Raw genomic sequence first — 24,795 nt, forward strand, 5'->3', positions numbered from 1 at the left:
TGAAGATGTGGCGTTGCGCCGAATCAAGAGGGATATTCACAGCTATGCTCAATGAGCAGGAAGCCCCCAAATGTCCTATAACTGTGGCTATGAGTCGGATCAAGAGGGATATTCACAGCTAAGGATGGCAACGGGTAGGGTATGGAGCAGGTAGAGCAATGCCATAGCCATACCCATGTAGTTAATGGGTACAAAATTCAACCCATACCCATACCCATGGGTATGAAACTTTACCCATACCCATACCCGATGGGTACCCATACCCATTGGGTACCCAATGGGTAGATCACAAAGTACACAAGTTATTCACAATTATATGTTCATTGATAGCACATTTGACAAAAAAATTTATCTCAACTCAATAACAGATAGATGAGTAGATGTGAATTATCTCAATTCAAATTGACAATTGGTGATAACTTTATGTTCACAAGTTCACGACACACTTCACGGGAAAGGTCCACATATAAGGCTAAACGGGTAGGGTATGGGTATATCCATGGGTACAAGGCTATACCCGTGCCCTACCCACGACTTAGCAGGTAGGGTATGGGTACTACCCATGGGTATAAAATTATGCTCATACCCTGCCCATGCAGGTATGGTATCTGCGGGTACCTGCACCCATGCGTAAAATTGCCATCCTTATTCACAGCTATGCTCAATGAGCAGGAAGCCCCCAAGTGACCAATAAGATAAGCCAATAAGGCAGGATACCCATGCTTGAAGTACGCATCATGGCAGCAAATTCTCTTTGGCAACCTTTTAATTTTTCTGAGAACTCGAACTTGCGAGATATGAATTCTCCTTTGAGCCGGATATTGAGAGCTTCAAAGCTTCATGAGAGGCAAATCTCCCTTGAGCCGGAAATGTTCTGACGGCCTTTAAATTTTCATCAACATAGCAGTAGTCTCCGGGGCCAGGTTATTTTTGCTCCACTGACCCAGAGTTCTTCAATCTTCTCAAACTGGCAACATTTACTGATTCATGTCATCGTAGCCCCCGACTCTCAAGACTACTCGAGGAGTTGGCTTGAGACTCTCCATTCATATGACTAGTAGATTGCTAGAATATGTTGAATTTTGGCGGGTTATAATTGACCCAGTCCATTGACCCATCCGGTGTAGGCAAGGGCCATAGCTTGATGGACTCCTTTGTAATGGTGAACTCTGCATAAGAAATTGCACAAATGCGAGTAATTGTTCTTGAAGAAAATAAGAATGTATCAATAAAAACTTGACAGGATGGATTTCACCTGATATGTTTTATCAAGAAGTATCATCTATAGGGTTGCAGCAACGATAATAGAGGTGGCGGCTTAAAGTGCGGCACCGGGCGGCTAAGAAGAGATCCTCCAGGTCATGTATGATTTTTTTTCAACACTTCTTCCACTTGGACTTTTCTCTCTGTTGTTCCAACCAGTGCAAGCGCATGAGAAGGGAGTAGCATGGCGGCTCAACACAATGCCAGGTGCGGTGAAACGGCGCTCAGTACACTGTAAGGCAGTGGCGGTTTACAAGCGCGAGCGAAGGTAAACTGGCATGGTTGTGTGCCTGCGCGGGCCTAGGAGAACAGAGGCAAATTACCTTGGCAGGAGCTTGCAAAGCGAGGCAGCTTAGGGCGCGCATCGGATCTATCAAAGCATTGGAGCGAGGCTCGGCAAGCCGACGACAGGTTGAAGCCGCTGATTCGGCCGATATCGCGAATGGCATTTTGGCCTACTGTGTGAAGCCACGACGGCGGGAGTGGCAGCTTTGCAAGTGAGACCGGCGACTCATGGGCATAGTGGCAGTTTGCAGAAGATGAAGACCGAGGTGGCCAGCAACTTGAAGCGCGGTGATTTGGTGGCCTAGCGTAGGCGGAATGACACAGCATCGCGGATACGTGCAGCGACGGGATACCACGGCGGCGCCGTGAAACGGCGTAGGGCGCGGAGCCAGCTGCGGTGAAGGCAAGGCCATGACAGAAGGGTGCGGTGCCGGCAGCTCAATCCGGCGGCGGCTGTGAAACTTGGAGACCCGGTAGCGGCTCAAGAGTAGGCATAACCCGACACGACGGCTCACTGGTAGGTGGAGAAGCACGTCACTCGCACATGGCTCATCCAGTGGCCCGTGGCTGAGGCAGACTGACCGGGTGAGCCACAGGAGCGGCGGCGGTTTGCACCGAGGCGGTTTATGGTGCAGAGGTGGCGAGCGGCTCATACAGGGCCAAACAGAGGTTGCTGGTGGCTCGAGTAAAGTCGTAGGGTGGCTTGGAGGTAAAGCTACAGCAGCGACCATGGCCTCCGCCAGTAGGGGGAGTAGAGGGGCGCCGGCAATTCAGCACGACTACGGCTGAAGGATGCTCGCGGCGGAACATCCAGTGTCCTCGGGCACCTCTCCTGCCGTGCCCTGCGCCTGCACTGCTGGCGCCTAAGCTGCCCAAGGTGCAGCCCACTTCTATTACCAGGCGTAATGCCCGTTTGATCAACAAGCCAAAAATGCACGCCATGGATAAGGCCGTCCATGTCCTGAACACCAAGATGGGTGTTGCTACTGAAGGTGTCCCTCTGCTAGAAGCGAGGAAGGCTTATGTCGACAAGTTCAGCACCACGCTTCCGGACAAGGCGGTTGAAGCTCTAGCCAAGCTCTTCAAGCTCAACATCCGCAGCATGACCGAAGCGGACGAGTCGCTCATTGCCATGGGAGGTCCAGGAGGGTGCGAGCTAGATGCCCAGGACATGACTGTTTAGTTCCTTGCTTTCCTGTTGCGTTTCGTCGTCTTTATCACTTTGTGGACAAGTTCCTGTGTTCGTCTGTTAAGCTATCACCTCACCTCGGTTGTTGTCACTATGATCGGACCTGATCTCTCCATCGTTGACTGGAATACCCGCGGGCTAAACGACCAAGGTCGCAAAGACACCATCCACGCCTTCCTCGCCGATACTCGTTGTCATATCGCTTGCATCCAAGAGACCAAGCTCGACCACATCGATCAACAAACGGCTTCTTATATCGGCGGTCTTAGTCTTCGCTCCTTCGCTCACCGTCCGGCCATCGGCACCCGGGGCGGCATCCTCTTACTCTGGAACGAGGATCATGTGGAGGTCTCCAACATTCACCTCGGCACTTACTTGATCTCGGCTAACGTCTCCATTCGCGCATGTGGTACCTCATTCAAGCTCACTACGGTCTACGGCCCTACAGATCACGCCGAGAAAGAAGACTTTCTCTCAGAAGTTGTCGCTGCCAAGCCTTCTGACGACTCAAAATGGCTCATCTTTGGGGATTTCAACCTTATCTACCAAGCGGAGGATAAGAACAACAACAACCTGGACTTCCGCCTGATGGGTCTCTTCAGAAGAGCCCTCACCAACTGTCAGCTTAAGGAGCTGAAGCTGCAGAACCAGAGGTTTACTTGGAGCAACGAAAGGGAGACCCCTACTCTTGTGCGTCTAGATCGGGCTTTCTACAATGCTGCTTGGGACCTCATGTTCGAGAATCATGTGTTACATGCCCTGTCCTCGTCCCTCTCGGACCACTGCCCCCTCCTCCTTTCCAACCAGAGTGGCCCGCGAAAACCGCCTGTCTTTCGCTTCGAGTCCTTCTGGACCAAAATGCCGGGATTCAAGGAGGTGGTCCAACAAGCTTGGTCTGTGCCCTCCTTGCACTCTCAACCGGTCCATGTCATCAATCACAAGCTCAAGGCCATGGCGCATGGGCTCAAATCTTGGAGCAAAGGCCTCTTCTCTGATGGCAATGTGCAACTCCTCATGGCCCTGGATGTCATTCTGCAGTTGGATATTGCTCAAGAGTCCCGCGCACTCTCCCAGGAAGAAAGATGGCTCCGTGCTAACCTGAAATGTCGGGTTAAGGGTCTCGCAGTTCTGGAAAGATCCCGCAAACGTCAAGCCTCCGGAATTCGCTACCTCCGCGAGGGCGACGCCAACACCAAATTTTTCCATCTATGAGTTAATGCGAGGAAGCGCAAAAATCACATCTTGAGACTCAAGCATAACACTGGCTGGGCTGTGACTCATGATGATAAAGCCGGGCTGATCTTCGACCACTTCTCCCGCGCTCTAGGTCGGCCTCCTCCTCGTATGCTGGACTTTAACTGGGGCGCCCTGAACCTCACCACCCACCCCTTGGAGGATCTGGGCCTACCTTTCTCTGAGGATGAGATAAAGGAGGCTATTGATGGCATGCCCGCGGACAAGGCTCCGGGCCCTGACGGTTTTACTATTGCCTTCTTTCGCTCTTGCTGGGATATAATCAAGGATGACCTTATGACCGTCATCAATGCCTTCTCCGAGCTGTCTATGTCCAATTTCCACATCATCAACACAGCCAATGCCGTGCTTCTGCCTAAAAAGGACGGTGCAGAGTCCATATCAGATTTCAGGCCCATCAGTCTCATCCATGTGGTTCCGAAGATCATCGCCAAAGCTATGGCACGACGTCTCAGCCCGAAGATGAACGACATTGTTTCCCGCAGTCAGAGCGCTTTCATCAAGTCTAGAACTATCCACGACAATTTCTTGTATGTCAGGAACACCGCCCGCCGGTTACACCGCTGCAAAACTCCATCACTTCTGATCAAATTGGACATCGCCAAGGCCTTTGACACTGTTCGCTGGGATTACATGTTGGATCTTTTGCAATGCCTCAGCTTTCCTCAAAGATGGCGGGCCCTCCTGACGAGTCTCCTCTAGGGTCTTCCTCAACGGAATCCCTGGGAGGGACATCCTACATGGACGCGGTTTTCGTCAGGGCGATCCCATCTCGCCCCTCCTGTTCGACATCGCCATCGACCCACTTCAGAGACTTCTGGAAAAGGCTACAGAATCCGGCCTGCTGTCTGCTATGCCTGGAGGTATTCAGGGCCCCAGGGTCTCCCTATATGCGGACGACGCTGCCATTTTTCTATCCCCCATGACACATGATGTGGAAGGCCTTGCTAGCATTCTACAGAGTTTCGGGGTAGTCTCTGGCCTCGTGACAAATGTGATCAAGAGCTCCATCGCCCCCATCCAATGCGCCAACATTAACTTGGAGGAGATTCTGGCGAACTTCCCGGCGACTACGACCCCCTTCCCCATTAAGTATCTGGGGCTGCCCCTCTCCCTCGGAAGACTTAGGCATGTGGACCTTCAACCCTACATCGACAAAGCAGTGGCTCGTCTTAGCCCGTGGAAAGGAAAGTTCCTGAATCGTGCCGGGTGCACTGCTCTAGTTAAGGCCGTGCTCTCCTCCATGCCAATCTTCTTGCTGACGGCTTTAAAGGCTGACAAAGGCATCCTCAAGGCCTTTGCGAAGATCAGTCGCGGCATGCTCTGGGCCTGTAAGGAGGCGGTTAGTGGAGAGAAATGCAAAGTCAACTGGCAAAAGGTCTGCCGCCCCAAGGAGCTCGGTGGTTTGGGGGTTTTGGACCTGGAGAGGTTCTCCCGAGCCCTGAGGCTTCACTGGTTATGGTATGAGTGGAAGGCTCCTGAGAAGCCATGGGTGGGCTCTGAAACCCCCAACGACGCCTCAGACCTTGACCTCTTCAATGCGGCTACTCGTGTCACCATCGGAAACGGCGCCAAGGCCTCCTTCTGGTCGTCTTCATGGCTCCATGGCGCCCCGCCAAAAGACCTGGCCCCCCTAATTTTCAAGGCTTCCAAGAGGAAGAATCGGACGGTCCAGGACGCTCTCGCTGATAACAACTGGATCTCGGACATTGCGGTGGATGCGTTCACTGCCGATCACATGGGATAATACATCCACCTCTGGGAACTCTTGTTGGATATCCAGCTTCATCCTGACACTGAGGACTCCATTACCTGGTCCTTGACCCCTAATGGGTGCTACTCGGCAAGCTCCGCCTACAAGGTCCAGTTCCTTGCCTCTTTGCCCTGCCAGTTCGGGAACATCGTGTGGAAGACCTGGGCCCCTCCAAAGTGACGTTTCTTCGCCTGGCTCGCTGTCCAGAACCGCTTATGGACCGCTGATCGCTTGGCGAAACGCGGATGGCTGCACCAACCTACTTGCCAGCTCTGTCGTACCTCCCTTGAGACAGCACGACACATTCTCTTCGAGTGCCGCTTCTCCAAACATATCTGGACGGCCGCGGCCTCTTGGTTGTCTTGTCCAGACCTCATCAGCAACATCGGGGAGGGTAGGCCTAAAGTCGTGGACTATTGGCTGGCCGGTTCGAAGTCCACAACCTCCTCCCCTATAGGCTTGCGCTCAGCTATCACGCTCATCATTTGGGAGATCTGGAAAGAGAGGAACGATAGAGTTTTCAACAATAAGTCCTCCCTGCCTTCGGTTGTCATGCACAAGATTAGGGAAGAGGGGAAGGACTGGATCCTCGCCGGTGCTAAAAATCTGGCGGAACTTGTAGGCTGATCCTCTCCCCCCTGTGTCGGGGGTGGTGTTCGCCCCCTTCCTCTTTTTTTTGTTTTTTGTTTTTTTTGGCTCTTGGCATACCCCAGTTTGCTTCTCCTATATCAATATAAGGCAAAAGCTTTTTTGCCCGTTTCAAAAAAAAAGATGCTCGCGGCAAGGCAGAGTCAAACCCAAGGCGACGGTGGCTTGAGGGCCGACGCGCTGATTTGGACACGGCAGCTAACGCAGTGAATCCGGATCATGGTAGAGGCTCATGGCGACTCGGAGTCCAGCACGGCGGCGAGGCGGCGGGTTGCCGCAGCATCTTGAAGAGCAGCTGGAAAGTAAAATGCTAGCGCCGGAACAAGGGGCACAGCCGCGTCCTGTTGTGGCGGTGAGGTGATTTAACCGGGGTGGCCCACTAGCCGGCGGTGGCTCCGGCTCCATGACGGTCAGGCAGTAGTGATGATGACCCGACGAAGGTCAGAGCAGCCCGTCCGCGGAGACAGAGTCCGTGTCCATATCCACCTCCTGGTCGTAGGGGACCTCTGGAACTCATAACTCCACGTTGTAGTATTTTCTTGTCTCTACCAGTAGTAGTCCACCGGGTCTCTCTGATGGAGGCGGGTCAACGGCGAGGCCGACTCGAACATGGTCGCAGAGGCAACAAAAACTGAGTCATAAGTGATCCACGTCACAGGCACAGCAAGGCCCGACAGCTCAAGGCGAAAACCTCTCAACGGCCGAGGCGGCCCGCACCGAAAACCAGGCAAGGCCATGGTGGCTGAGGCGGCTCTCCATGGCGATGGTGGCTCTGACACGGGGTCATTGACGACTTGAAGTGAGGGCGCAGCGAAGATGCCGGTTTGAGGCCACAACGGCGGACGCTTGTTCTGAGGAGCCCAGGGTGGCTCAACGTGGCGGCATCTGAAGATGACTGCAGAAAATGGAAGTGACACGCCGGTGAGACGATGATTTGAAGGCAGGCGCCTTGGAGGCATCAGGTAGCTCAGGCAGAGGCGCGACATGACGGCGCGTAGGATTATAGGAACCTGGTGCGGCGGCCCAACACAGAGAAGCCAGCCGGCAGCAGACAACGGCGGCTGACGGGGCAAGGCAGACCCAGCGTGACACTGATTCAGACTTGGTCAACTGACCGGCGGCCCAACACAAAGAAGCCAGCCGGCAGCAGACAACGGCGGCTGACGGGGCAAGGCAGACCCGGCGTGACATCGATTCAAACTTGGTCAACTAACGAGGCAAGGCTGATGGCGCCACATATTTCATTTGCCATTTTATTGTGTGAGCATGTTGGTTGCATATTTTACTCATTCGAGGACATCAACTTGTTGTTTTGATTGTTTGGTGTTTTTCTTTTTTGCCAAGCGGATGGACAAGAATGCATAAGAACCCCCTCTAGCTATCTATGTTTTTCTCATCTCAAACTCTATTCATGGTACATCACAAAGTTTGATCAAGTTAGATTCGAACCACTCTGTGTGAGGAGCACCCGGGGTCCCCGATTCATCATAGACTTAAACTTCCAAAATCTCTTTGTGCATTTCGGTATGACCGAGTCATCCACTTAGGTTACACCGAGTTCACTAAGTTAATCTAGGTTTTCCATCTTGGTGCAACCGATTTGAACTTTTCGGTCACATCAAGTTGCAGTAACCGCTTCCGATTCTGCATCTCGGTGCCACCGAGTTGTTCCACTCGGACACACCGATAGGGCCGGGATATATAAATCCACGGGTGAGATTTTGGAAATTTCTTCAAACTCCTCAGCCCGCGTGTGTGTCCTGCTCTGCCTCCTCGGGTCTCCGGATCGTCTCCTCGACGCCAGCGTTCTCCCGCCGCTGGTTTCCATCGCCGTCAATGGAAATCTACTCCATCGTTGCCACCGTAGCGAACCTCCGCCGAACTAGGGTATGGGTTCGACTCTATGTGCTAATTCCTTTACTCTGATTCATAGCACATTGCTTTGCCATGATCATGACCACGTATGCAAACAATCCATCCACTGAAAACCTCCTTTAGATTAGATTGGATTTGAAAATTTAGGGTTAGGTCTCCGCCGAACTCATCTTGGACCGACCGAGTTGTGGAAATTGGTCTCACCGATTTGGCTTAGGCCATAGCACATGCATTTTCGGTCCGACCGAAAATTGCAAATCGGTGTGACTGAGTTCGATTCTCTGTGAAACCCTAGCAGTCTCAGGGCCACCAAACTGTGACTTGGTCTGACCGAGTTCACTAGGTTAGGTTCCAAAAGCTGCTTCGGTATCACCGAGTCTATCAAATCGGTAGCTCCAAAATGCTTTCTGTGGAGAACTAAAACTAAGCTTTTAAGTCATCTGTTTTGCAAAAACTCTGCACTTTGTGATGCTCATCCACTCTACCTCATCTACATCTATTCATAGGGTTTGCTGTCAGTGATTGCCAAGATGTCTGACCAGAGTGACAGTTAGAACAGATCTGAGGGACATGTGCAATTGAGTGAGGGTTCAGATCCCTCAAGCAGCTATGATGAGGGTAGTAGAAGCACACCTAGTAACTTGCCCAAGGCAGCCACTAGAGCAAGGAAGAAGAGAACTTTAGACTCTGAGGATGAAGACTATGTGGCTGTGGAGGATGAGGCCACCTCAAAGAAGAAAGTCTTGAAGAAGGAATATGGGTCAGCTGCTACAACAAAGCCAGGGATGCACAAGAAGGCACCTGCCAAGAGAGTGCCAACCTCCATGCCTAGGAAAGCAGCCTTGGAAGAAACTATGGAGTTCACTCTTGAACCCAAAGAGGCTGGAGAAGGCAAGAAGAGAAAGGAGAGGGTCAAGAAGACCACTGCCAGAGTCCCAGGGAGATCATCCATGTTTAAGGATCCAGCAGAAGAAGAGGAAGAGGAATAGGATGCTCCAGCACCCAAAGCTCAGAAGCTCATGGAGATGCAATTAAGTCAGGGGCTGCAACATCAAAGCCCAAGTCTGCTCCCAAAGCTCAAGCTCAGAAGTCAAAGCACAAGAGAAACACCAGAAGTATTCCTGCATAAGAGAAGAACAAGGCCCCGGTGCCTCAAGCTGAAGAAGCGGATGATGAGTCTTTTTTTTGAGGAAATTGAAACCCAAGATCCCAGACCACAATGATGCTCATCCAGTGGCTGAAGACGTGCACATCAGAAAAGATGCTGGACTGAGATTGTGGAGACAGTCTGATCCCTATGCTGTGAGGAGAAGGGCTGCAGTTGATTACAGATTTCATACCAAAGAACAACAAGACTTCTATGAGACAATTTTGCTTGACAAGAAGCCCATTGTTTGTGACATGAGATGGGTTGATTGGTAATACATCAAGGAGAATGAAGATCACTTCCTAGGAGGATATGACAGCTTCAAAGCATGTGGAGTAGATGAGTTTGTTGGACAAAAGCTCACAAAATGGAATGATGAGTTGATCATGCAGTTTTACTCCACTGCTCACTTTTACCCAGATGGGAAGATCATATGGATGTCTGAAGGTACTAGGTACCAATCCACTGTTGAAGAATGGGCCAAGCTGATTAATACCCTAGAGGAACATGAGGATGACTTGGATGTGTATGTGAAGAAGAAGAAAGACCACAACTCCATGGCAAACATGTACAAAGAGATCCCTGATAAAGCTTTGGAGACTCACAAGCTTGGATCAGTACATTACTTGTTGTCTGGTCTGCCTACCATCAATACCATCCTAAGTCACACATTGCTACCCAAATCAGGAGATCACAAGACGGTTAGAGGACATTCATCAACTTGCTGCAAATCTTTGATGTTCCTCAAAAGTTCAAAGTTATGAGCCTGATTGTAGAGACAATCAAGAGGACAGTTGTTGACCAAAAGAGAAGTTGTGGGTATGCTCCACATATTCAGGAGCTCATCGACTCCAAGATGGGCACAGGAACATACTTGTTGGACAAGGAGCATCTACCCCTATATCCTAAATATGAAGATAATGAAGTTGTCATGAATGAGAATGAACCGTCGTCAACTCAAGCACAAGAGAAGAGAGCCAAAGCTAAGGCAGAGAAAGCTGCCAAGATGCCTAGTTTCGAGGAAGCATCTCAAGTTTTCCTGAAGAGCAAGCAAGATCAACTTGCATACCTGATCCAATCTACTTTGAGGATTGAGAAGGGCTTGGCCACCCTGACTCAGAATCAGGAGAGCTTGGAGAGGATTGTTGAGACAAAGTTTTATGATCTTGACCTCAAGGTAACTGAGATACAAACTGCAGTTGAGCAGCTCCAGGAGGAAGCAGAAGAGAGGAGAGGTAACGCAACTACTGATGCTTTTCAGCGAGTACCAAGGAGTCAAAGGTCTGCTGCAGTGCCTATACCTGATTCTAGAGCTACAACTTCTGCATCAGTAGCTACAGCTTCAGTGCCACCTCCAGCAGCCACTCCACCAGCTCCAACTACATCAACAGATGCATTTGTCCTTGGAGTTCTCTCTACACCACCTCCCGAAGATCAAGCCTGAGAGACGCATAGCACTATGCATTTTCAAATTTTTTGGTAACTTGTTGCCGAAGGGGGAGAAATATGTATAGACCATAGGCTTTGAGAGAGAGTGTTTTGCCTTTTATCTCCCTTGTTTTTGGTTGAACCTTTTCATGCGCTTGGTTGATACACTATGTCTTTGTCTGTGTGAGATACTTGTTTGATCATGTGATTGATCATATGCTACCTTAATGCTTGCTTGGATTATATTATCTCTTATATTCCATATATGATCATTCACTTTGCTTGGTGATGAGTGCATGTTTTTAATGTTTATCATTTTGAGCGCTCCACCAAGATGTATGTGACATGGAAGAGTGACCCATGATCCTAATGGATTGTGCATTTGCATTCAAAAGCAAATTTTAAATAATGCACAAATTTAGGGGGAGCTCTTGCTTATCACATACTTCTCAAAGCGACAATGTATTTAATCTTATAATCATTTGTCGAAGCTTTGATCTATATGTTGTCATCAATTACCAAAACGGGGAGATTGAAAGTGCAACTATCCCTGGGGCGACTCGCAGCTCCTCGTCAACTTCTCCAACAAGGTATACGAGTCGAAGGACGAACATATGGAGGCATACCTCGCGGAAGTGCGCAAGATGGAGAAGCAGTTCCTAGGCTTGGAGTTGCAGCACGTGCCCCGGGGAACCAACAAGGAAGCCAACGACATCGCTAGAAGGGCATCCAAGCGACAGCCCCAAGAGCCCGGCGTCTTCGAGGAGAGGCTCTTCAAACCATCGGCGACACCACCACTTTCAAGGACAGCACAGCCTCGGGAGGAGCTCCCGCAGCCACCTGCCACGGGAGCCCCAGCCCGTGGCGTGACTTCGGGAGCGCGTCTACTCTTGGCGCTCGATCCCCAGGAGGGATGTTGGACCAAGGAATTCAAGGAATACCTTATGCAAGGGATGCTGCCGGAGAAGGAGGAGGATGCGGAGCGTGTGGCTCGGCAAGCCACGGCGTACTGCATCCAGGACGGTGAGTTATACAGGAAGCGGCCAAATGATGTTTCACTGCGTTGCATCTCTAGGGAACAGGGGAAATAGCTGCTAGCCGACGTACACGGCGGGAACAGGGGTCCCCAGACTTGCCTACCTGCGGCCCACGGCGTGGCTCTGCAAGCGGGCCCGTACGACCCATCTTCACCAACAATCATTCAAGACCCTCGCGAGGCGGACGACACAAGACCTCCTAGGGAGCGGTCTCACCAGGCTAGCTCACGAGGGGTGGAGAGATCAAGGCAAGGCAAACCTCGCGAGGTTCCAATGACGTGAGCCATGACGATCGAGACCAGGCGGGCGCCAGGTGGGTGCCAGCACGCACAGTGTCCTTGTTTCCTCTTTGGTGCTAAGGAGGCAAGCGTAGGCGAGGAGTACCGAGGCGTCAAGCAAAGGTTTCCATATCGGTGCAACGAGACGAAGACCAGCAGGACGACAAGATGGAGGTCACCATGGAGCCCAAGGCGGCGTCACCACTAGAGCATTTGGCAGGCGAAGACTGTTTTGTCAGGATTACTTGTACTAGATGTCCCCTTTCAAATTGGCTGTTGTTGGCTCCCTTACCGCTCAATATTTGGGGAGAGGACCAGGGCCTCTATAAATAGGATTAGCCACGACAGTAGGAGGAGGACGGAGCCTCAGCCATCTCATCTTGGACTAGATCCAACCCATCCTCACACCCACCAAGCACAAGAACACCTCACCTCAGGAGGCTGTTCTTCCCCTTGTACTGTTCATCCTTAGCTCGAGAGGCAATCCACCACACCACACTGGAGTAGGGTATTACACCACAACGGTGGCCTGAACCAGTATAAATCTTGATGTCTCTTGTGTTGCGAGTTCGTCGAGCTTGCCTTTGAGATCGTGGCAAGATTGAGGGCGTGAGTTGGTAGGGGGAAATCTTCGCGCGCACCCCATTGTTCGAACCTTGAGTGTTTTGCCGGAACCCGAGATCCAACATTTGGCGCGCGAGGTAGGGGTGCGCCGGAGTTTTCCTTCCATTGATTCGTGCTACACCATCTTCACGCCCATTCTTCATGGCTAGCGCCGCCCTTCCGGCTGGATCTACGGGTGCCCACAGTGATGCTTGGGGGCTCCGAGCCCTTGCTCCCACCTTGCGGCAGGTGCAGTGGCCATCCGAGTTCAAGCCGGAGATGCCGCCGCACTGCGATGGCGCGGCGGACCCATCAGCTTTCCTGCTGGCATATGAGGAGGCCGTCCTTAAGGCCGGGGGCGACGACAAGGTCATGGCCAACTGGCTTCCCATGGCCCTCACTAGCGCACCGTGCGCCTGGCTGCTCAACCTCCCCAGATCCACGGTGGCATCTTGGGAGGAGTTGCGCGGCATCTTCGCTGCGCGCTACACGGCGCCGGCGCACCACGCGGTTGCAGCTCTCCTCGGCGGCTCACAAGCGCCACCCTCGGATTGTCACGTCAAGCCGTTCTTTCACCAGATCGGCGCCACTTCCAAGCGCCCGGGGGCTCCGTCGGGCTGGGCTGCTCCCGAGGCTGACATCACCTTCGATTCAGGGGATCATCCCATCTCCACCGTCGGCTCGGGTGTGCTCCCAATGCTATGCACGCCCACCATCTGCAACGTGTCCGTCACCAAGACGCTCATTGACGGCGGCGCCGGCCTCAACATGCTCTCCGTCGAGGCCTTCAACCTTCTTCACGTACCGCTCGAGCGGCTCTGCCCTAGCAAGCCTTTCTCAGGGGTTGGTGGAGGCTCCGCCCACTCCCTGGGGCGAATCCACCTCCCCGTGACCTTCGACATGCGCAACAACTACCACACCAAGCTGGTCGACTTTGACATCGCCCACATCGGCCTCCCGTACAACGCCATCCTCGGGTACCCGGCCCTGGCTCAGTTCATGGCAGCGACCCATCCGACCTACAACCTCATGAAGATGCCCGGGAGCAAGGGTGTCCTCACAGTAGTTGGGGACACCAAGGAAGCCTTGATGACGCTCAAGCTTTCCCTCAAGACCGCCGCGACAGCGCAGCCCGCCGACGCGGATACCTCCAAGGCCAAGGGAGCCGCACCAACCAAGAAGAAGCAATTTTTCACTCAAGACAAGGCAGAAGCCAAGCAAGTGCCAGTCGAAGAGGACGAGTCCTCGGGGGCAACCTTTACCATAGGCGCCAACCTCGAGCCTGATCAGGAGGAGGCGTTGGTGAAGTTCTTGCGCGCAAACAAGGAAGTGTTCACTTGGGAGCCCGATCAGCTGGTAGGGGCCCCAAGAGGAGTGATAGAGCATCACCTGAAGGTGTGCCCCAACGTACGCCCCATAAAGCAGAGGGAGAGGCGGCAGTCCATGGAGAAGCAAGCTTTCATCGTCCAAGAGACCCGCAAGTTGGAGGCTGCGGGTGTCATTCGTGAGGTTCGGTACCCCGAGTGGCTAGCAAACCCCGTCGTCATGCCCAAGAAAGGCGGGAAGGAGCGAATGTGCGTCGACTTCACCAACCTCAACAAGGCCTGCCCTCAAGATCCGTTCCCTCTTCCACGCATCGACCAGATCGTCAACTCCACTATCGAGTGCGACTTGCTGTGCTTCCTGGACGTTCTCAGGATATCACCAGATCAAGATGGCGGTAGAAGATGTGGAGAAGACAGCCTTCCTGACCCCGTGTGGGGTGTACTGCTACACTTGCATGCCTTTAGGGCTGTGCAACGAAGGCGCAACCTTCCAGCGGCTCATGCACATCGCCTTGGGTCGACAGCTTGGGAGAAACGTTAAGCCTACGTCGACAACATTGTGGTGAAGTCTCAGGAGCCGAGGACCTTGATCCAAGACCTGGAGGAGACCTTTGAAAGCCTCCGCCAGGTGGACTTGCGACTCAACCCGAAGAAGTGCGTGTTTGGCGTCCCTTCTGGGAATCTGCTGGGCTTCCTTGTGTCCCACAGGGGGATCGAGGCCAACCCAGAGAAGGTCAAGTCCATTGAAGACATGAGTCCACCGCAGACCCTCAAAGAAATGCAGAAGCTTGTTGGACGGGTGACTGCATTGGGACGCTTCATTTCCAAGCTGGGAGAGCGCGCCCTACCCTTCTTCAAGGTGATGAAGAAGAAGGGCCCATTTGAGTGGACCACTGATGACCCACAAGTATAGGGGATCTATCGTAGTCCTTTCAATAAGTAAGAGTGTTGAACCCAACGAGGAGCAGAAGGAAATGATAAGCGGTTTTCAGCAAGGTATTCTCTGCAAGTACTGAAACAAGTGGTAACAGATAGTTTTGTGATATGATAAATTGTAACAAGCAACAAGTAACAAAAGTAATTAAAGTGCAGCAAGGTGGCCCAATCTTTTTGTAGCAAAGGACAAGCCGGAACAAACTCTTATAATAGGAAAAGCGCTCCCGAGGACACATGGGAATATCGTCAAGCTAGTTTTCATCACGTTCATATGATTCGCGTTCGATACTTTGATAATTTGATATGTGGGTGGACCGGTGCTTGGGTGTTGTTCTTACTTGAACAAGCATCCCACTTATGATTAACCTCTATTGCAAGCATCCGCAACTACAACAAAAGTATTAAGGTAAACCTAACCATAGCATGAAACATCTGGATCCAAATCAGCCCCTTACGAAGCAACGCGTAAACTAGTGTTTAAGCTTCTGTCACTCTAGCAACCCATCATCTACTTATTACTTCCCAATGCCTTCCTCTAGGCCCAAATAATGGTGAAGTGTTATGTAGTCGACGTTCACATAACACCACTAGAGGCTAGACAACATACATCTTATCAAAATATCAAACGAATACCAAATTCACATGACTACTCATAGCAAGACTTCTCCCTTGTCCTCAGGAACGAACGTAATTACTCACAAAGCATATTCATGTTCATAATCAGAGGGCTAATAATATGCATATAGGATCTGAACATATAATCTTCCACCAATTAAACCAACTAGCATCAACTACAAGGACTAATCAACACTACTAGCAACCTACTAGCACCAATCCCGGACTTTGAGACAAGAATTGGATACAAGAGATGAACTAGGGTTTGGAGATGAGATGGTGCTGGTGAAGATGTTGATGGAGATTTCCCTCTCCCAATGAGAGGAGCGTTGGTGATGACGATGGTGATGATTTCCCCCTCCAGGAGGGAAGTTTCCCCGATAGAACAGCTCTGCCGGAGCTCTAGATTGGATCCGCCAAGGTTCCGCCTCGTGGCGGCGGAGTCTCGTCCCGAAAAGTTCCTTTTTATTTTTTTTTCTCACCGAAAGACCTCATATAGGAGAAGATGGGCATCGGAGAGCCACTAGGGGGCCCACGAGATAGGGGGCGCACCCTAGGGGGGCGCCCCCCACCCTCGTGAGCAGGGTGTGGGCCCCCTGGCCTTCATCTTTGGCGTGGATTTTTATTTATTTCTTTTAAGACATTCTCCGTGGAGTTTCAGGACTTTTGGAGTTGCGCAGAATAGGTCTCTAATATTTGCTCCTTATCTAGACCAGAATTCCAGCTGCCGGCATTCTCCCTCTTTATGTAAACCTTGTAAAATAAGAGAGAATAACCATAAGTATTGTGACATAGAGTGAAATAATAGTCCATAATGCAATAAATATCGATATAAAAGCATGATGCAAAATGGATGTATCAACCATAAAGGCCGAACGGGCATTTCAAGACCTCAAGAGATACCTGACCAGCCCTCCAGTGATGGTGGCACCGTGAACTCTCGAGCCCCTAGTGCTTTATCTTGCCGCCACTCCCCACTCCGCCAGCGCGGCTCTAGTGCCAGTTCGGGAAGAACACCAAGCCAAGGGTGCATTGCGCTGAGCTACGCCCCCAGCAGAGACGACGCAAGACCAGGAGGGTGCCGCAAGGGCCACAGCAGCGACAGCAGAGGATCAAGCTCAGCAGGACGACGCCCCCGAACCCGCAAAGGCCCCGACAAGCGATCAAGCATTGGGGGCTCCACCACCTCAGGAGGCACCCCATCTCCCGGAAGGCACAAGCCTCATCAGCGCACCTGCCCTCGTCGAGCACCCGGTATACTTCGTCAGCACAGTATTGCAGGATGCAAGAGCATGGTACCCCATGCCTCAGAAGCTCCTACCCGCGCTCCTGGTGGCCGCACGTAAGCTGCGGCACTACATTCAAGGCCACCCCATCAAGGTCGCCTCGGCCTACCCACTAGAGAGGGTGCTCAGGAGCCCCAACTCCCCTGGGAGTGTCGCTGAGCAGAACATCGAGCTGCAGGCATTCCAGTTGGAGTTCAGCACCACCAGGGTCATCAAGGGAGCCGCGCTCGCCGATTTCGTGGCAGAATGGATGGACGCCCGGTGCTTCAAATAGGCGAGGACCGGTCCCTCTCACCGGGAAGTGAGGCGCCCGATGGCTGGGTCATGTATTTCGATGGTGACTTTGCGCGCCAAGGCGCGGGCTGGAGCAGTGCTCATCTCGCCCACTCAGGACAAGATCTACTACGCCGTGTAGCTCTGCTTCCAGCAGGGCGAGAAGGTCTCCAGCAACATTGCAGAGTACGAAGGCCTCATAGCCGGCCTGAAGGCTGCGGCAGCACTGGGGGTGAAGCGTCTCACCATCAGGGGTGACTCGCAGCTCCTCGACAACTTCTCCAACAAGGTATACGAGCCGAAGGACGAACATATGGACGCATACCTCGCGGAGGTGCGCAAGATGGAGAAGCAGTTCCTGGGCTTGGAGCTGCAGCACGTGCCCCGGGGAACCAACAAGGAAGCCGATGACATCGCCAGAAGGGCATCCAAGCGATAGCCCCAAGAGCCTGGCGTCTTCGAGGAGCGGCTCTTCAAGCATCGGCGACACCACCGCTTTCAAGGACAGCACAGCCTCGGGAGGATCTCCCGCAGCCACCTGCCATGGGAGCCCCAGCCTGTGGCCTGACTTCGGGAGCGTGTCTACTCTTGGCGCTTGAGCCCTAGGAGGAATGCAGGACCAAGGAATTCAAGGAATACCAGATGCAAGGGGCGCTACCAGAGAAGGAGGAAGACGCGAAGCATGTGGCCCGGCAAGCCACGGCGTACTGCATCCAGGGCGGTGAGTTATACATGAAGCGGCCAAATGACGTTTCACTGCGTTGCATCTCCAGGGAACAAGGGAAAGAGCTGCTAGCCGATGTACATGGCAGGGACCGCGGGCACCACTTGTCGTGACGAACCCTCGTCGGCAAGGCATTCCGCACCGGATTCTACTGGCCTACGGTGCTCAACGACGCAGCTGAGCTGGTGAGATCCTGTGAGGCCTGCCAATTCCACACAAAGCAAATCCATCGGCCAGCTCAGGGCCTCCAGACCATTCCACTCTCGTGGTCGTTCGCAGTCTGGGGACTGGACATCCTGGGCCCGTTCCCTCGAGCGCCTGGGGGCCACCGATACCTCTACATTGCCATCGACAAGTTCACCAAGTGGGCGGAGGTGGAAGTCGTCCGCACCATCCTAGCTAGCTCTGCAGTCAAGTTCATCAAGGGCCCCGTGAGCCTTTTTGGGGTCCCCAACCGCATCATCACCGGTAGTGGCTTGTAGTTCACCAGTAATCTCTTCAAAACGTACTGCACTAACCTTGGAACGCAGATTTGCTACGCTTCAGTGGCTTCCCCCCGGAGCAATGGCCAAGCTGAACGCGCCAATGCGGAGGTCCTGAGAGGCCTCAATACCAGGACCTTCAAGAAGAAGCTCAAAGCCTGCGGCAAGGGCTGGCACCACGAGCTGCAGCCCGTGCTATGGTCCATCCGCACCACCTCCACCAAGCCCACGGGCGAGACCCGTTCTTCCTCATCTATGGAGCAGAAGCGGTCCTCCCTCACGTGGTCAAGCATCGCTTCGCACGGGTCCTGGTGTTTGATGAGACGCAGCAGGACGCCACGCGGGGGATGTACCTCGTGCTGGGGGAGGAACGCCACCGCGAAGCTTCACTACGGGCGGCAAGATACCAGCAGGCGCTGTGGCGGTACCATTGTCGCAGCGTCTGCTCCAGGACACTCGAGGTGGGTGACCTCGTCCTAAGGCGGGTGCTCTCCAGGGAAGGGCTGCATAAGCTCTCACCCATGTGGGAGGGCCCGTTCAAGGTCGTCCATGTCTCTAGGCCTGGCGCCGCGCCTGGAGACAGACCTGGAACATCCAGCACTTCCAAAAGTTCTACCCATGAAGAAAGGCCCAGAGCCTATGAAGAAGGCCCAGTGCCTGTGAAGGTCTCCACTCGTGACACTCTCACATAATAATGGGTGGGGTTGTACACGCTCCGGAGTCTCAGGAGTGCCGCCCTCGGGCCTCGAGGGCTCCCTCCCACGTCCTAGTGGCAGCTATCGGTTCAATATCTGGCGTATCTCGTAGGGGTCCTAAGCTAGGCGTCTTGGAGCGATGGTAACATGGACACATGATTTTACCCAGGTTCCGGCCCTCTTGATGGAGGTAAAACCCTACATCCTGCTTTTGATTGTATTGATATGGGTGTAGTACAGAGTACATGTATATACCACAAGATTGTAGTAATGAATATGAGATCATCTATTGACTAGCCTGGCCTCGGTTTATATATGCACCGTAGGCCTAGGGTTTAGAGGAGTCCTTGTCTTGGGCGCCAAGTCTTGTGGAGTCTTCCTTGTATGCGGCATGGGCTGTCCAAACTGGCCCAATAGTGAACCACCTTGGGGGTCCTCGGCCCGATACACCTGTTCGGGAGACGACGTGTTGAGTACCCCCTAGTCCAGGACACTGTTAGTAGCCCCCTGAACCGGTCTTCAATTTGGGGACGCTCCTCGATTCTTCCGAACTGTTCCTCATCTTCGGTCATCGGTCTTGAAAACCGGTTCAACAAATCTTCCCATCTTCTATCTTGAGGATTGCCGAGCTAAATCTGAAGATCTCACACGTCGGGTATCCGAGGAGCCCTTTAAGTCTTCGGACTTTATCAATGCCTTGCTATTTTATGCCACACCTTGGGTTTGAAGTTGTTCCTGGGCGACAGCGTCTTCTTGTGTCCGAGCTCCAACGCCGGACTGCATTCGAGGTATCTTTTCCAGTCGAGCACCAATGCCGGACCGCTTTTCGAGATCCAACGCCGGAATGTATCCGAGCTCCAACGCCGGAATATGTCCAAACTCCAACGCCGGACTGTATCCAAGGTGTCATAAATCACCTTGGTTCAGAAAAGTTGAAGGAGTTCAGCCAAGCTTAATGCCGGAAATGCCCTCTATGGAGCCAGCCACTTGCGCCCGAGCTTTATGCCGGACTTCTTCCGAGGTGGTGCACCACCCCGACTATGGGCCGATTTTTTGTCAATATTTTTGATTGGTGCAATTTATTCTCTGCCGAGATATATAGCCAGTAGCCCTCAAGGTGTGTATCGGTCTAAAACCCGAGATGCACCTGAAGGATGACGTAAGACCGCTGATCCCAGTAGCCGCTGAGACTCAGGTTGATTTGAAAAATCGGCTTGAGGATCAAGTCCTAGCTCGGCAGAATACTTCGGGACACAAAAAAGCGGCGCGCTCAATCCTCGAGACTCAGGTTGGGTGCGTCCGACCAACCTAAGGGTCAAAATCTCCTCGGAAACTATATTGCACATAAAATTTTCTGCATTGGACAGGCAATGCAGTAGCCCCCGAGACACTGGTCGGGTGGCAACACCAGATCAGGGGATCGATGTGCCCCTTTAATATTTGTAAATAATAAGCCCGAAGCCCAGTAGTCCCCGAGCCTTAATGCGGGCACGGATGGCCGAATTAAGGATCGATATCCATAGTAAAATCACAAATTATGTGTAATGACTCTATGTATCCAAGTACTTTGCATCATTAATGCTCGGATCCGCATTGTACAAAACTTTGTTGACCGACCATCGGCTTCCACCTCCTCGGCCAGTAGCCGAGGAGTGTTTGTCCTACTTTATAAAGCCTTTATGAGGGCAAAGCTTTATGACAAACAAGGCAATCTGGCCATACGGTTTTATAAACAAAGGTAAGCAGAGGGATATGTTATATTACTGTTTAACATAAGAAATGTCTTCCAAAGAAAATAGTCCCGCCATCGGTTCCTTTCTTTGGGTTGTCATGCTAAGCATGATCATGAAACCTCAACTCTAATGTAAGAGCAAAATATTGAGGATTTAGTTTGGGAGGCCAGTTACTAGCCCCCAGTAGTGTTCGGCGACAGTCGAGGTCAAGCCGTAAACACCTCGGCCAATGTTATGAATGGCCCGTCATTTAACACAGTCATCGGATCACTGACCAGTTTATGCTTATTGTGATAGTCAGTTTTCGGCTTTCTCCACTGAGGTACTTAACCATGTGAGCTGGAAGCACAATCGCAGTGGTTCTCCCTTTGCACACCTAGCCGAACAAAGCGGAACGTAGGAGGCAAGCGCAGGAGCCAGGCAACCCAACTATTGACCGAAGACACAATTCGAAACTTATGCATATATAGCAATATCCGAGAATGTTTTTTGCCAAATCTCTAAAGGTGTCCCGCGTTGCACTGCGAGACTTGTGCTGAAAACACACAAATAGTTTGAAAGTGCCATAAGCTTGGAAAACCAAAAAAACGTCAGTAAAACCTTGACGTCCGAACAAGATCAAGTGTCCGGTGCCAATCCGAAAATGGGAAATAAAATAAAATAATTGTGCTTCTGTCGTGCTTTAACATGACACATCTGATCTCAAGACTTCACGCGGATCAGCCTACGGCTTCAAGCTCCTTACCCCAAAGGCGGAGTACTTCTCCGAGGTCAGTTTTGCAAACTAAACTCAAGCGGCTTTCCGAGAGAAGACAGGCTATCCGGCTATTGACCATAAACTCGAGTCGAAAAAGGAGCAGTAGAAAAATACTTTGCAACGACCAAGAAGAAAACACATTTACTATAAAACAGCCCATATAAATTTTAAGAGCCCCAAGTGACTTGGGTAAAAGAATTTTACGTATAATGATTTTATGTACCGAAGTACTTATATCATATCTGTGTTCACCCGAATTTTAAACGCATCTTAACCGACCGTCGGCTTCTCCCTCTTCGGCCAAGGGCCGAAAAGTGTCATGTACTCCACCTGTCGAGAGTATCGATGGTGTTTCCGATGACCAGGCAATCAGGCCATAAGGCTGTAACAGACAAAGCGCGCTCAGGCAACTTATGCTATATTACTGACGAAGTGTAGGAAGCATATTGGAAGAAAATAGTACCCCCACCGATACCTTTCTTCGGTGCTCATTATTACTATGAGACTTGTGCAATAGATTTTTTGTACTCATGAGTTCCGTTGTGTGCCGACCATGATTGAAAACAATAAGAGCGCTAGCTTTCGGCTTCACCTAGTCTGAGGTCAGAGCACGAATGACCCGGTCGTGACAATCGCAGAGGTGCTCCCTTTACTCCCTAGTCGAACAATCGGGAACGTAGGGGTAAGCACAGGAGCCAGGCAACCCAGCTTGCGGAACACTTAAGTCAATATGGTGCATATTGTGGCGTAATACACGAACAAGGAATGAAGCCGTATAAGTATAATCATATGCAAGAGAAAAAGCTTCATGAAGGAAGCCCCCAAGTAAACGGGGTATTTGAATTTGTGCGTCACAGACAAAGTTTTGACAAGGAAGTATGACGCTTGGTCGAACCAGGAAAAAAATTAAAGCCGAAAGTTTTGAGCATGAAAGTGACTTAGCTTGTTAATGTGTTCGGCATTGATGACGCGGTCCAAGCTTGATGCAGGACAAGGTTCCATCCCCCAAGCCAGAACCAAGGTGGCGGAGTGAAGAGCTCGGCACTCCGAAGTGGTGGCATAGCACGACCAAAGCGGGCCGGTAGAGTGACGCCGAAGCCCCCGGTGCGAGTTAATGAAGTGTTGACGAAACCTCCCGTCCAGCCAAGGAGACAGCACTGCCCAACTCGATTCATTTACATGTGCACAAAAAATAGTGCAAACCGTTGATAATGGTAATAATGATGAATAAAATTGTTGCATAATAAATAATTTATGCAAAGTCAGTAATAAAAGAAGTATGGCCTGTGCGCCGAACACTCGGTGAGGTAGAGCTCTCTCGGCGATGCCGAAGTCCCCGAGGCAACCAAACACGTTAGTATGGCAACACGACAAACAAGGTGATCACGCAAGCCGATTTATGCCAATTTGAGACAGCGGCGTTGGCTTGCCGAAGCGACCGCGTAACGCAGTCGAAGTCGATCACCTACACGCATAAAATAGTGCGGTCCAAAAAGAATAATATAAATATATATAAAATCCTTGCATAATTGCTTTTTACAAAAATAATTTATTAAAGAGATGTGGTCTGGCGCCGAAGTCAATGTTGATGCAGAGCGTCGGCATGACGCGATGAAGGCGTGGCAAAAGCCCGAATTCACATGTCGGTCCGAGTTCCAGATTCGGCGTTTGCCGGACTATACACGGAAACTGCCTGTACCACCGCGTGACTGTCGATAATGCGGCCACCATTTAACAGGCCTGCGTAGAGATGATGGAACAAACCGGAGTAATAATTCTTTGGGGAGAATAGACCCAAACAAGCAAAAATTACTGGGATAAATAGCACCTGGTTTATTTATTGTAGCAATCCGAAGAAAGGTGACTCCCAACATTGGGACTCGATCCGCACACCCATTGCCTGATGGGTGATAAAGCGCCGGCATGGCGATGCTGCCAAAGTTTGGCTTTTCGAGACAAAGCACTCGGTCCAGCTAATCGTGACGAAGCTGGTCGGCTGGTGACGCCAAAGTCACCGGAGTAGGTTGATGAAGAGATGATGAAGCCCCCGGTCTAGCCGAGGTGTTGGAGCAGCTCGCCGAAGAGATGCCGGAGTCTACCTATCAGCCGATGTGTCGAAAGAGGTCGGTGTGTTTGATGATGATTTCAAGAAGAGGCAGCATGGTGATGCCGACGCAGGTCAAGACTTGTGACGCAATCAACGCTAGCTTGATGCAGCTACCACGTGGCGATGCCAATGTGCCCGCTCCGTGTAGTCCGTGGGGTAGCGACGTTGATGATGATTTATCCTTCGTGATGCTGAACTCTTGTTTGGCTTGCCGAGATGATGATCGAAGGAGTTGAGCTCGGCTCAATAAAGCGACGACGTGTTTAGCACAGGTCGGCAGCCGTGGAGCAATACTGTCGGACTGGTTTACCACCAGCGTGATAGTGAAGATTACCTCGGAGGAGGCTTAAAATTTTATGGGTACGTGTTTAAAAACAATGCACAATACCATAAAAGAGAATTCCTTAAAAAAGGTTGTCCAATATCACGTTCATAAAGAAACATGAATTCTAGTCGGGCCCGTATTCGCACAGAAAACAGATCCAAAAATCGTTGCGCTCATCGGAGGTTTCCCGGAGTTTGAACGGCCGGATCGAGCTGAAATTTTGAGGGGTGATAGATATAGGAATTCCGCAGCCGATCAACGGTTGGATCTTCCAAAGGACGTCTGAGCTAGATGCTGCACGCCACGCTCCAAACTCATCTAGATTCCCGTCCAGATTCGAAACGGCTCCGGTATATTATAGATTGCCAAAGATTCCTCCAACGAAACTCGATGAAATTTTGCATGGTTGTTGTAGACTCAATTACGCACAATCCCACCAAAGCAATCGTCAAAGCGATACTCGAGGAGGCGGTAGCGGCAGATACGAATTCGCTGTCCAGAAAAACAGCACGGTCGCTCGAGGGCAATGTTGACGTTGAGCCCCCGAGCTCCATGGATGATTCCTCCATGATCTTGATAGAGATTGGAGTTGATGTTTGATGAAGGCCCTTGTCCGAACATGGTGATCCGAACACGGGACGCAGTTCTTGGTCGAACCAAGGTGACCAGTCGAACTGGTGACAAAAATGCCGAAGTCGTAGTTGATCTACAGGCAAGCCATCGATCCTTTGCCGATCACACAACGGAACTATCAATGAATGCACCAATGTCAGTTCA

At 51.6% G+C, this 24,795-nt stretch overlaps 1 protein-coding gene across 1 annotated transcript; it reads left to right on the plus strand.

Annotated features, from left to right (window-relative positions):
* The first annotated feature begins 2,488 nt into the window (after positions 1–2,488).
* Positions 2,489–3,949, plus strand: LOC147986297 (uncharacterized). The gene is made up of 2 exons (XM_087541954.1): positions 2,489–2,697; positions 2,803–3,949. Exons 1-2 carry the CDS (start codon positions 2,489–2,491, stop codon positions 3,947–3,949), a joined length of 1,356 nt encoding a protein of 451 aa, XP_087398080.1.
* The last annotated feature ends 20,846 nt before the right edge of the window (positions 3,950–24,795 follow it).

Source organism: Triticum urartu, chromosome 2A (assembly GCF_056163025.1).
Source record: "Triticum urartu cultivar PI428250 chromosome 2A, HENAU_Tu73, whole genome shotgun sequence".
Lineage (NCBI taxonomy): Eukaryota > Viridiplantae > Streptophyta > Magnoliopsida > Poales > Poaceae > Triticum > Triticum urartu.

Bases quoted from the DNA above. Each gene is read 5' to 3' on its own strand.
- LOC147986297 (XM_087541954.1), top strand. From the start codon at position 2,489: ATGGATAAGGCCGTCCATGTCCTGAACACCAAGATGGGTGTTGCTACT. The intron at 2,698-2,802 runs GTGCGAGCTAGA...TCGTCTGTTAAG, and splicing joins GCCATGGGAGGTCCAGGAGG to CTATCACCTCACCTCGGTTG.